Here is a 12054-nt window from a genome sequence, read left to right as displayed (position 1 = left end):
CTTAGGTTTTTTCTTTAGGATCAACTAATTAACACAACTGTTAGGTTTGAATATCAAAGAACAAGAGACAGTGTGCCTCGAACGTTTATTCATATGGACCTGATAATCTCTCACATACAGTTTCTCTCTTAATTTGAATCATCGGCTTTCTACCCGAGTATATTCGAAATGGGTTTAGACAATTTGACCGAATATTACAATCCTTCCCTCTTTAGTTCCGATATTACATGATAATCATTTGAAAGCTAACATTAGTCGAAATTTTAAATCGTAAATTCAATTTGTTTTCATGGCTTGATTTTATCGTTCAATAAATTCAGAATGTCATACAATTGACAATACAATTTGATTTTCCAAGGTTTTCTGACAATTTGATTTCTCAATGTTTTCTGATCTTTCTCTCTATTGTTAATTTTTTTCGAATGCATCAATTCTTCATGCAATAGCCAGGACTCAATGACAATTCAAGTTGCTTACATTGCTACTGGCTCCTTCTTTTTTTTTTAGTTTTGTTTAGCTGATCGCGAATAACTTCGTGTTTGAATTGGGCTAGTTCTTCTTGTTTTCTGCCTTTTACGCTGGAAATTCACTTCGTGCGCATGGAGTTCATCCGGGAACCCGAGTAACTCATCCTCGGAGTCTATGGATTCCCTTCGTCGTTTTTCTTGCTGGATAGATACTCGAAACGTTGAATTCGATTGTCGTGGCCCCACAATCTTTAGTTGATTCCGGTGTGCGTTACAGTTGTACCTGCCAAAAGAGATTTCAAATACATTAGTTGATACTCTTTTGACATATTTAGCCTCCACCCATCTCTCAATGGCATGCTTGTCGTTATTTTTATACCATATCTTATCACCTAGCGCAAGATTGAGAAATGGATCTTGGGAGGACGTTTCACCAACGTTTACATAAGTTTCCTTATGTTTGCATGGATCACTATATGAAGAGCTTTCCTGGTCCATAAAGTTTCTTAAGCCTCGTCTAGGGTGTAAAAGATCTACTAGACTCTTTGGTTTAAAGCTTAATAATTTCTCAGATGGGAATCTGTTATCTGATGCAGAGCAAGTATTCCTATAATTAGCTAAAAAATATGTTATTCGATCATCGTCATCGAGTGATCTTGTCAAAGGATCTAAAAGAAATTTTTTTAGTACATCTTTGACTACCCTCACCATTCTTTCTGCCTGCCCATTGCTACTAGGATTATACGGAGGACTTTTCATAACTTTTATTCCCTGACGTTCCATGAAGCCAGTGAATTTGCTTGAATTGAATGGCGGCCCACCATCAGTAACAAGGACATCCGGGAGTCCAAAACGAGCAAAGACAACCGTAAATTTCTTAAGTATCTTGGACGCATCAGTTCCATTTTTCATTATTTCGACTTCAAGCCATTTTGTATAACTATCAACAATCAAGAGATAAGTTTTGGATTCAAGAAAAAAGAAATCCGCATGGATGCGACTAAATGGCCTCTTTGTAGGAATCCATGTTGTGGTACAATTTGGCTTTGGCACTACAGACATTTTAATGCATGGTTCACAATGTTTAACGAATTGTTCTATGTCTTTATTTAAGTCAAACCAAAATACATTACGTCGAGCTGCTTGCTTCATTTTAACAATGCCGTTATGATTTAGGTGAAGTAGTTTCAAAATATCATTCCTAAGTGAAAACGGGATAATTACACGGTTCTGGTATAAAACACATCCCTCAACAATTTCCAGATCATATCGTAATGAATAGGCCTGCTGCCAACTGTCGTCAATTTTCTTAGGCCAACCATTTTCCATGTGCTCAACTAACTTTGAGAGAAATATGTCTATTTTGCTTTCTTTTGCAATTAGGGAATAGTACAAAGGAAAATCACCAAAAAAATTTATGCTTTTAATGCTGCCACTGTCGATCTTTTTCGGTACACTATCTTCTAGAGGAAATCTGGAGCAGAAATCTGCATTTCCCATTCTAGAAGACGGTCTGTAATGTATATCGAACTCATAAATAGACATTTCCATCACATATCTCTGTAACCTTGTTACACACAACGAATGTTTTCCGTCTTTCCCGAAAATACCCAAAAGTGGCTTGTGGTCTGTATAGACTGTAAATTTTTGACCAAATAGGAAATTATGGAATTTTTTTACAGTGCATACCAATGCAAGCGCTTCTAAATGTAAGATGGGATAAGTTTTTTGAGCTGAGTTTAATGAAAAAGATGCAAAACTAATGGGCTTTTCTTTTCCCTCAACCATATGAGCTATGACTCCACCTAGTCCATAGCTACACGCGTCAGATACCACAATAATTGGTTTCGCCGGGTCATAAAACTCTAAAAAATTTGCAGTTAATAAGGCTTGTTTGCTTTCCTCAAAGGTTTTCTGGCATTTTTCGTCCCAAAGGAACTTGGTGTCCTTACGTAACAAAGCGTATAGGCAATTCAGTTTTGCTGATAAATGAGGTACAAATTTTCCATAGAAATTAATCAATCCCAAAAATGCTTTAAGCTCAGTGGTATCTTGAGGAATCTTAGCTTTTTCTATTGTTAATAGCTTCTCCGGTGACGGAAGAAGTTCATCTTTAGTAACCAAATGCCCAAGATATGTAAGTGAATCAACAAAAAATTTACATTTCTTGTAGTTTACTTTTAAATTAGCTTTTTGTAATCTCTCAATAACCAGATATAAGTTTTTTAAACATTCTTCAATAGTTTCACCGGCGATTAATACGTCATCTAAATAAAAACGTACGTGTTTTAGTCCTATCAAAATTTGATCCATAACTTTTTGGAAAATGGCAGCACTTGACGATGCTCCCTGAGGTAACCGGTTGTAAGTGTAGAGTCCTTTGAGTGTATTTATTACAACGAATTTTTTTGATCGCTTTGATAACTCGAGTTGTGTATACGCCCCCGCCAAGTCTAAACAACAAAACCATTTGCAGCCAGCTATTGATGCAAATATCTCTTGTGCCAAGGGTAACGGATATGAGTTGGGGATTATTTGTTTATTAATCGAGACCTTACAATCTATCACCATTCTTATGTCATTATCTTTTTTAGGTACAATCACAATAGGGGAGGCCCACTCACTAACCTGTAATGGCGAAATAACATTTTGTTTCTCAAGTGAATCCAGATGATCAACTACCTTTTCCCTCAATTTAAACGGCACGTTGTAAGCTTTTCTAAATATTGGTCTGTCCTCTTTCAAAACAAGATCAGCTTCCAATCCTGTTTTTGGATATGAAAAATCACCATCAAAAACTTTAGGAAAACGAGATTTAATATCCGATTCAATATTACCCATGTCATGGATTTTCTCTGAATTGTAGTGCCCATCCTTACTCATCGTATTGATCATTATGGAATTACCGAAAGTGTTTCTCCAATTAGGATAGAAAATGTCCAGCCAATTCCGGCCGAACAAAGGCACGAAACTTTTTACGCAATCCAGTATAACTAAAGTGACCTGCTGTTGAATGTAGTTGGCTACCACATTCACTGATATTTCACCAAAAATAGATAACTGTTGGCCGTTAACAACAACCAAACGGCTGTTGCATTTGAAGGTCTTCATACGATTGAAATACGCTCTGTATGTTGCCAGACTGATAACTGTAACTCCTGCACCACAATCGATTTCCATATCCAGCAAAATTCCTTCCACCAACGCTCCAACAATACATGGTTTACTAAATCGATTGCTAGCTATCATCATGCAAGGATAGTCATCGTCATTATTATCCGAATCTCTTATTTGCAACCGCTTGAAATCGTAGCTATTAATCTCAACCGGAGCCTCATCCATAAAATTCACGGTTCTACGATTTTTTAATTTAAAACAATTACGTTTTACGTGACCTCTTAGTTTGCAAAAATTACAAATCACATTATGATGATTGTTTCCTTCTCTATTACCGAATCTACCCGAAAAATTACCTTCTTGTTGATGCTCATTAAGATTACGGTTTCGTCTGTGATAGTCGTAACGATTATTGTTGAATTGACCACGATCACGATCTCTACTGGAGCTTCTGCTCCTACTACGAACTGGTCGACCGTAATTCCTGTAACTTTGCCTACCGTTCCTGCTAATTTCACTCCATTTCGCCTGATTACCTAACCGATATCTCACTGAGTTCACTTCTCTTGGCTTTTCATGTCTTTCAACTAATTCTTTCGCACGGCACTTAGCTAATTCTGTCCTGATTACCATTTGCTCAACCTCTTCTAATGTCATATCGTCCTTCATAAGTAATTTATGCTTCAAGTCTTGGTCTCTCAAACCGAAAACTATTTTATCTTTGATTGCTTCGTCCTTATTGTAATTGTAATTTATCAGCCTTCACCCTGGCCAACAGCGTCCGCCCATCTACACTTAAGTTAGGTGAAGACCTACCAAGCCTTCACCGTTATCATGCGCTAGACCGTATAGTACACCGGCTTCCAACCACAAGCAGGCGCTGGGTTTAACCAGTCCCACAAGTATCGGATACATTAAAAGAAAAGAGAGTTGATAGGAAAGGGAAATGTAGTTGAGAAGATTTACGTTTGCTGAAACGAGACAATGATTTTATGATTAGTATAGTAACTCCACGAAGATGGATAACGATTATCTCTTAGATCCATCTATCCAACTCCATCATGCCTCCATGCCTCTCTGTTGTTGGATGTTGCTGTTCTTCAAAGCCGGTCGTCTGAAACAAAAAAATAATGGGGGGGTGGGGGCCTCCATCATTGGCCCCAAAGCATTAGTGATTGTTCTATAGACCTTTTTTACGATATTAATTGGAGAACATATTTTCTACCGAATTTTCCACTACTATTAGCTATATAACAAGCTCCCAATCATTTGCTGCCTAAGAATATAAATAATCAAACTGAATTAGAATAACCATATCAAGCCTAACACTCCTGATCAATCCCGGGTTTTGCCGGCTGATACGCTTCGTAAATATGTTCCATGCGTGCCCCACACATTAAGTAATATTATGAGTGCTGATCGCTTATGATACCGAAAGATCGTGACCAAAATAGAGGGAGATAGACGTTAATAAAGCTTATCAGTTTAGCACCACCAGAAAAAAAATAAATCAAATCAACTTTGTTTATCAAAATTATATCCTTACCGCCTCAAAACTGCTATTACTTAGTAAAGTAACACACTGAATCGGGGAATCAATAGTGCTGTCCAATGAGCAGCTCGAAGTAGCTCGAAGTTGTTCCCGTCCTGTTCGTTCTTTTTTGTCAACAAATGGGCATGAACAGGACAGGGAGAAACTTCGAGCTACTTCAAGCTCTCATTGGACAGCACTAATGCAATGTAACGCAGAGTTTAAACCCTCTCTTCCGCTAAGTAAAACTGAAAACAAACCTTCTAATAATACGATGCGTAGAAACTATCCTAAAATTGTGCATGATAAAATAAATTATATTATTTGCTAATTTCGTTAAACCCTAACTACCCCACATTACACTGGCCCGCTTGGTGTCAACCGGTGGCACTTGGTCTTAACATTCGTTTTTTTTAATTCTATAACAATTGATCATGCTTACCCCCCATATTAGTAATATGTAGAACGAATGGTTGACTATTACTATACTAAGTATAGTAAAAGACCGGAAGTAATAATTGGGCCAGCCACCACCATCTTTGATTGCTTCGTCCTTATGTGCTCCAAAACCACAATGACTGGCAAGTAATTTTAAAGCTAAAACGTAATTCTCTGCTGGTTCATCGACACCTTGCATTCGCGCATGAAATTTATGCCTGTGCATCATATTTATCCGCTTCATGTAACTAGCAAAGCTAGAACCACGTACGTAATGGTCAATACTCCCAATCAGATACATGCTGACAATAGAAATATATCAATAACCGAATAGATGCAATTACCGTGAGCAGACTTACTTAATAAACCGCTTCTTACTCTTTTCCACAAATCGCTCACCAACGTTCACTTCCCAATGCGCTCTCCTCTCGCTGAGATTGGTCTCGCTCACTTCTCCGACGCTTACTTCTCCAAACTTCTTCCTCGCCGACGCTCGTCTCTCCGGCGCACTTCCTTACTAAGGTTGGATCTCGCCGCCGCGCTCTCGACGACTTAATGTTTTATCACTCTCTTCGGCTCTTTCACTGTTAGTACTCTGTTCTCTCGTTGAGATTGCTTTCGCTCACCTCACCTGCGCTCACTTGTCCAACTTTCTTCCTCGCCGACGTTTGTCTCTCCGACAGTCGTCCTCACTAAAGTTGGATCTTTCGACGCCGCCGCGCTATCGACGACTTGATGTTTCACTATCACACTCTTCTTTCACAATTACTCTTTAATTCTTAAAGTGCAGGCTCATCCTCCGGAAACTCTTCTCACGATGTCTGTCTCACACCTTCTCTGATCGTATAACAGTTCCAACTCATCAAAAGGTATTACTTCTTATTACATTAAAGTACTTCTGCGCCGTTAAAATGGCGGACCAAGTGAAACAAAGGAAATTACAATGGCTATTTTACCTCTGAAGAAACATGTAGTAAGGCTTACTGAAAAATCTCCGTTTTCAGGCTTACAACCACACTTTCTATAGGCAAACTTACTGAACACTTTCCAAATATCTTCGTAGCTGTCAGCTACCCGAATTATCTTTTCCACTGCTCACTGACCGCCACGTGCTAATATATGTTCAACTTCTAAAATCGATGGGAAGAACACCTGCGCTGCACGGCTAATTATTGCACGCTTCCACTAGCCGCTACGAGGAATATTATTTCTTTCGAACACCGTTTCGATTTGTATAGATCAATTTTTAATGCGTTTTCTCTAATCGTCGCCACTTAATATGTCTAGACTTAGGTTTTTTCTTTAAGATCAACTAATTAACACAACTGTTAGGTTTGAATATCAAAGAACAAGAGACAGTGTGCCTCGAACGTTTATTCATATGGACCTGATAATCTCTCACATACAGTTTCTCTCTTAATTTGAATCATCGGCTTTCTACCCGAGTATATTCGAAATGGTTTTAGACAATTTGACCGAATATTACACATGGTAGGTGCCGAAGGGCATAACGCACGAATCTACGCTGCACGGTTTATATCCTTGATATCCAGACGCTATAATAAGGGCTCCAAACTACAGCACAAAATTCAAGGATAGAGCAGTACAGAGATTTTAGGCAATGAGGGTCCTGTAAGTCTTCAGATAGTTTGAAAATGAATCCGAGTTGCCGATTAGCATTTGCGATGATGTCGTTATAGTGCGGCTTGAATGTCATGTCTTGATCCAGTGTGACTCCTAAATCCTTAATCCTATTCACTCTTTCAAGGGTAGTACCAGAGACACAATAGTCAAAAACTATCGGCTTGTGTTTCCGATAAAAGGAAATAGCAATACATTTCTGAATACTGAGCGTCAGGAGATTAGCAGAGCACCAGTTCGCCATTCTATTCTCACGCGATTGCAGTTCTTCACAATCCTCGATGCTGTTGATAATCATAAACATTTTTAACATCATCCGCATAAAACAAACGACAACCGGGAAGTACAAAACGGGAGAGTTCGTTGATAAACAGTGTGAGCAAAAGAGGCCCCAGATTACTTCCTTGTGGTACACCAGAAGTATTGGAGAAGTATTAAGACTCCGAAGATCCGATTTTGACAGAAAGCAAACGCTTTCACAGATATGATTTAAACCAGCACACTAGATGGCGAGAAACTCCAAGTTGTTCTAACTTTGCAAGCAATATTCTATGGTCGACGCGGTCGAACTCTGCTTTTAAATCCGTATATAAACTGCATCAACTTGACCACCGGAGTCCATGGTACGAACACACAGCGAAACAAGCTCTATTAAATTCGTTTCTACAGATCGCTTTGGATAGAAGCCGTGCTGTGCAGTGCAGTAGAGATGAACCCGATGTACGCTTTACTGGCACTTAATAAAACGTTATTCATGATTATCTCGAATACCTTGGAGCAAGAACATAGGGATGTGATGCTTCGGTAATTTTGTACATTCCTTTTATCGCCTTTTCCGTAAACGGGAAACATGTGCGACATCTTTCATTTAATCAGGAAACTTTCCCTCTTGGAGCGACAGTGTGAAAATCCTGGCTAAGTGGGTAGTCAGCGAGTTCGAACAATTCTTGAGCACAGAAGACAAAATACCATCCGGGCCGGCAGTGAACGAGCTTTTCAATTTTCTGATGGCTGACAGAACGATCTGCTTATCGATTATAAACCCATGTAAATCTAAAACATTTCTAGGCGTGAGCTGATTTGCAACAGCTATTTGATGGTGGCATTGAAGGTACTTAGGAAATGCCGACACTTTTCCTGAACTGGCGATTCCTTCTCCCAGATACAAGCACCGAGGCAGACCTACTTCCTATTGTTTGGATTTAACAAACGATTAAAAACTTTTGGGGTTTGTACGGAGTGATGATTGCGTTCGAAGCACGTAACAACAATAAAGGAATCGATTGTATACACGATATGCAGTACTGGAACGGTTGAACTCCTGCTTCGTAATCAGCGTGCGGTTCTTGTAGTACTGTCGCAATGCTTTTGTCCTACTTCACTTTAGTCGACGTAGACGACTGTTCGACGAGGGAGGCTTAGGCTTCGGACGACACAGCGGCACGTGCTCCGCAATTATACGACGAATTTAGCGAGTGAAATAATTAACAGCATCATCTACACAGACGTCAAGATGTTTGCTGGGGTTTCCTATATACATGGGACGGTTATGAATATAACGGCAGTAAAAGAATCAACGAGATTCTCACTCACTCATGTGGCCGGGGATCTGCCACAGGCACAGGTCAGCAAATGAAAGTAATTCAAAATAGATATAGAACAAAAATTACAATCAATGATCTACATTCATCTTCATAGTATCGCGGAGTCCTGTCAGAAAAGAATGACGAAAACTGTTGACGAAGCATGTCAGAAGTCGAACAACGATGCCACTCTATTGAAGATCCGTAGTAAGCCACTAACTCCTCCTTGCAGGCCATAATTTCGGCCAACCGAAATATTATGTTGTTACGAAGCATGAGTTGTTGAACGTTAATATTGATTCGCTCCAAGATGGCTAGACAATCGATTCGACCAAGAAGCGTGTCAGCAATCGTCATTGCTCTTGCTGTATCTCTTCTAGTGCGGAGCAGCTCGAGATCTATTAAACGACATCTGCTCTCGTAGCTCGGCAACTGCAACGGATTTCTCCAAGAAGCTTCCGAAACGCGATACGAAGGAAGCGGCGCTGGACGGATTCTAATCTTTCATAGTCATTGTTGTAGGCCGGGCTCCAAACTGCTGCACAATATTCCAGTGTAGAGCGAACGAGGGCACAATACAGAAACTTCAGACGATAGACATCGGTAAAAATGTTCGCTGTTCTGGAAATAAATCCTAGCGTCTCTGAAGCTTTCTCAGCGATATACGAAACATGCTGCTTGAATGTTAATTGCGAGTCTACAATAACTCCTAGATCCTTCACATGATTCACGCGCCCGATGTCGTACCAAGGATGTTATCGATCATTTAGTAATCTGCGTTCGATCATTTAGTAGTTTATCAATAACTCATTCCAGAGACTTAATTTCAATATGTGTTATATGGTGGACTTCTAGTGCAGTTTATCTACAGCTCTGTCTAACAGTTCACTAATAACGGAGCTATAGCTCCAGTAGCGGTAACTTATATTAAATGATTGACATTTTGTTATCATTTAGTATAAGTTACTGCTACTAGCGCTACAGCTCTGTTATGAGTTAAATTCAAACATCGAAGGCAGAGTTGTAGCAAAACCTTCGCACTAGAAGTCCACCATACAACACATTTTAAAATTTAGCCTCTGGAATGAGTTATTGACAAACTACTAAGTGATCGAACGCAGATTACTAAATGATCGATAACATCCTTGTGTCGTACCGTGCAGGTTGTAGGCGAATGTGATCGGTTGCTTCTTCCGTGAAAAGGTTATGACGGAACACTCGAAAGGATTCAGTGTCAGGCGGTTTAACAGAAACCAACTGGGAAAGAGATCTAGCTGCTCTTGCAGATAGTGGCAGTCGGCGACTTAGTGGATCAAAAGGAAGATTTTAAGGCCGTCTGCATACGATAACCGCGGGCTCTTTATGACTAAATGCGCATCGTTGAAGTATAGTAGTGGACCTAGATGACTTCCTTGTGGTATACCGGATATTGCATAGAAGCAGTCAGATCAAAAGTATCCAATCGCCAAAATCAATTGTCGGTCGGACAGGTACGATCGAAACCAGCGAAGAAAGTTTGCCGCAAATGCCGAATCTGTCGAGTTTAGCGATCACAATGACCCCAAGTAACAATCTCAATGCTTCGAAGATTTATGCTAGTTTTATAGAGGTTTTATTACGGCATGTAGAAATGCTTAAAGTTTTATTTTGGTTTGTTTTAGTTGTCATTTAATTAGATCCGCAAGAGTACTTGAGAACTACGTTTTGAATTCCAATACAAAACCACAACTCTTTAGGTTTTATAATGCTCCTGTGTTCCTCCTCAGAGCTAAAAAATGGAACTGACATAAAGCCAGCAGTTAAGTTATATGTTGGTTTTGATCAAGACTTATAAAAGCTGCCAAGCTTCGTAGAGTCCTGTATAAAACCCACATATAACCTTTACTCCTGAAGAAGACCTGCATAGGAATACGAAGCTTGAAACTACTACTATGGATAGAAACTAAATTTTCAGCACAAAATTAACCCACGGAAGTTTTTTCATTTCGCTTTCAGTCGAAAATGAAAAAAAAACATTAGCAGTTTTTTCTATGTCGTGAATTCGGAACTGTTTCGATCTTCATCTCACTCACTGAAAATCATCTTATCGGGAAGCAAAGAAATACGGCACCAATTTCTTCGCTCCTTTTTGTCAACATGCAAACTTCTGCTGAAAAAAAAATCACAAATCAAATACCTTTCCATTGCTCTGCTTTCAATGGGATGAACATCGGAGCCATGAGTTGAAATCCAGGAGCAGTTCCCTTATATATTTAAGTCGTTGAAAAAACTGTTCAAACACCATTTTCCCATGAGGGGTATGAAAATATGTATTTTATCCATACATGCTTTGCCAATTTAACACGAGTAAAAAACTTGTATGGTACAAAATATACCATTTAACAATTGCCACTACACGTAAAAAAATTTAATGTTGTTTATTATTAATATTTCTAATACTTTTTTGCCGAAGCAGGCGCTTAATGACATGTATAAGAAAAAACTTATACATCGCATTAGTCACATACATTCGGAAAATTATACTTTTCATTAACTTATGAATGTTATTAGCTTTTTGATACGGGCTCATTCATTAGGTGGCATAATGAAGAGTATAAGTATTTTCGAATGGTTTTTTGCCATAACATATAAGGTTATTTTTTTACGTGTAGGTATATGCTTTTTAATTGAAATACTTACTTTTAAAAGTACTTGCATTCGATGCCGAGGGCAGGAAAAGTTTGTTTATGATTTTTTAATATCTGTCTACATTGTCATGTTGTCATTATATATAAAACTACCAAGCTTTAGGTTTGACCAAGATAAAACTTGCTAGTCGTAACATGGTCTTGAGAAAGGCCAAGATAAAACCTCTAGTTGTTTGAAATGCCCAGATAGGGCCAGTTCAGGAGTAATGGTTATTATGATTCCAGTTGAAAATCGAATTTCGAAGTCGCGAAACCCGATTTTATTCGCGTTCAACTTATAGCGCATCATTGCGCAACTGGTACACATTATTCGCAACCAGATGCGCTATACAGCGCACCAGATGCGCAGTGATGAAACTTGCGACTAATAGGAGAAAAATTGATTGTCGTGAGTTCAAAAATTCGGTTTTGAGCTGCACATATAATATATAGAGGCATTTTTTATGCAATCAAAGTTTTATTCGAAAAAATGTCGCCGATATGAAAAAAATAATGAATTTCATAATCGAAATATCATGCCAATTTCTTTTTCACCTTTTAAGCGGTAAAATTGGTCATCCTAATAAGTTCTAGGAATAATGCTTTGATTA

At 38.8% G+C, this 12054-nt stretch overlaps 1 protein-coding gene across 1 annotated transcript; it reads right to left on the bottom strand.

The window, feature by feature from the left end:
- On the bottom strand, window positions 1-5452 carry LOC134219689 (uncharacterized). Its single transcript, XM_062698508.1, has 2 exons — window positions 3096-5452; window positions 1-750 (listed from the first exon to the last, which is right to left on the bottom strand). Exons 1-2 carry the CDS (start codon window positions 4251-4253, stop codon window positions 739-741), a joined length of 1170 nt encoding a protein of 389 aa, XP_062554492.1. The 5' UTR covers window positions 4254-5452; the 3' UTR covers window positions 1-738.
- Between the last annotated feature and the right edge of the window lie 6602 nt (window positions 5453-12054).

This window comes from Armigeres subalbatus, chromosome 3, assembly GCF_024139115.2.
Source record: "Armigeres subalbatus isolate Guangzhou_Male chromosome 3, GZ_Asu_2, whole genome shotgun sequence".
Taxonomy (NCBI): domain Eukaryota; kingdom Metazoa; phylum Arthropoda; class Insecta; order Diptera; family Culicidae; genus Armigeres; species Armigeres subalbatus.
Note: the sequence above shows the minus strand (reverse complement) of the source record. Positions and strands in the feature narration are given on the sequence as shown.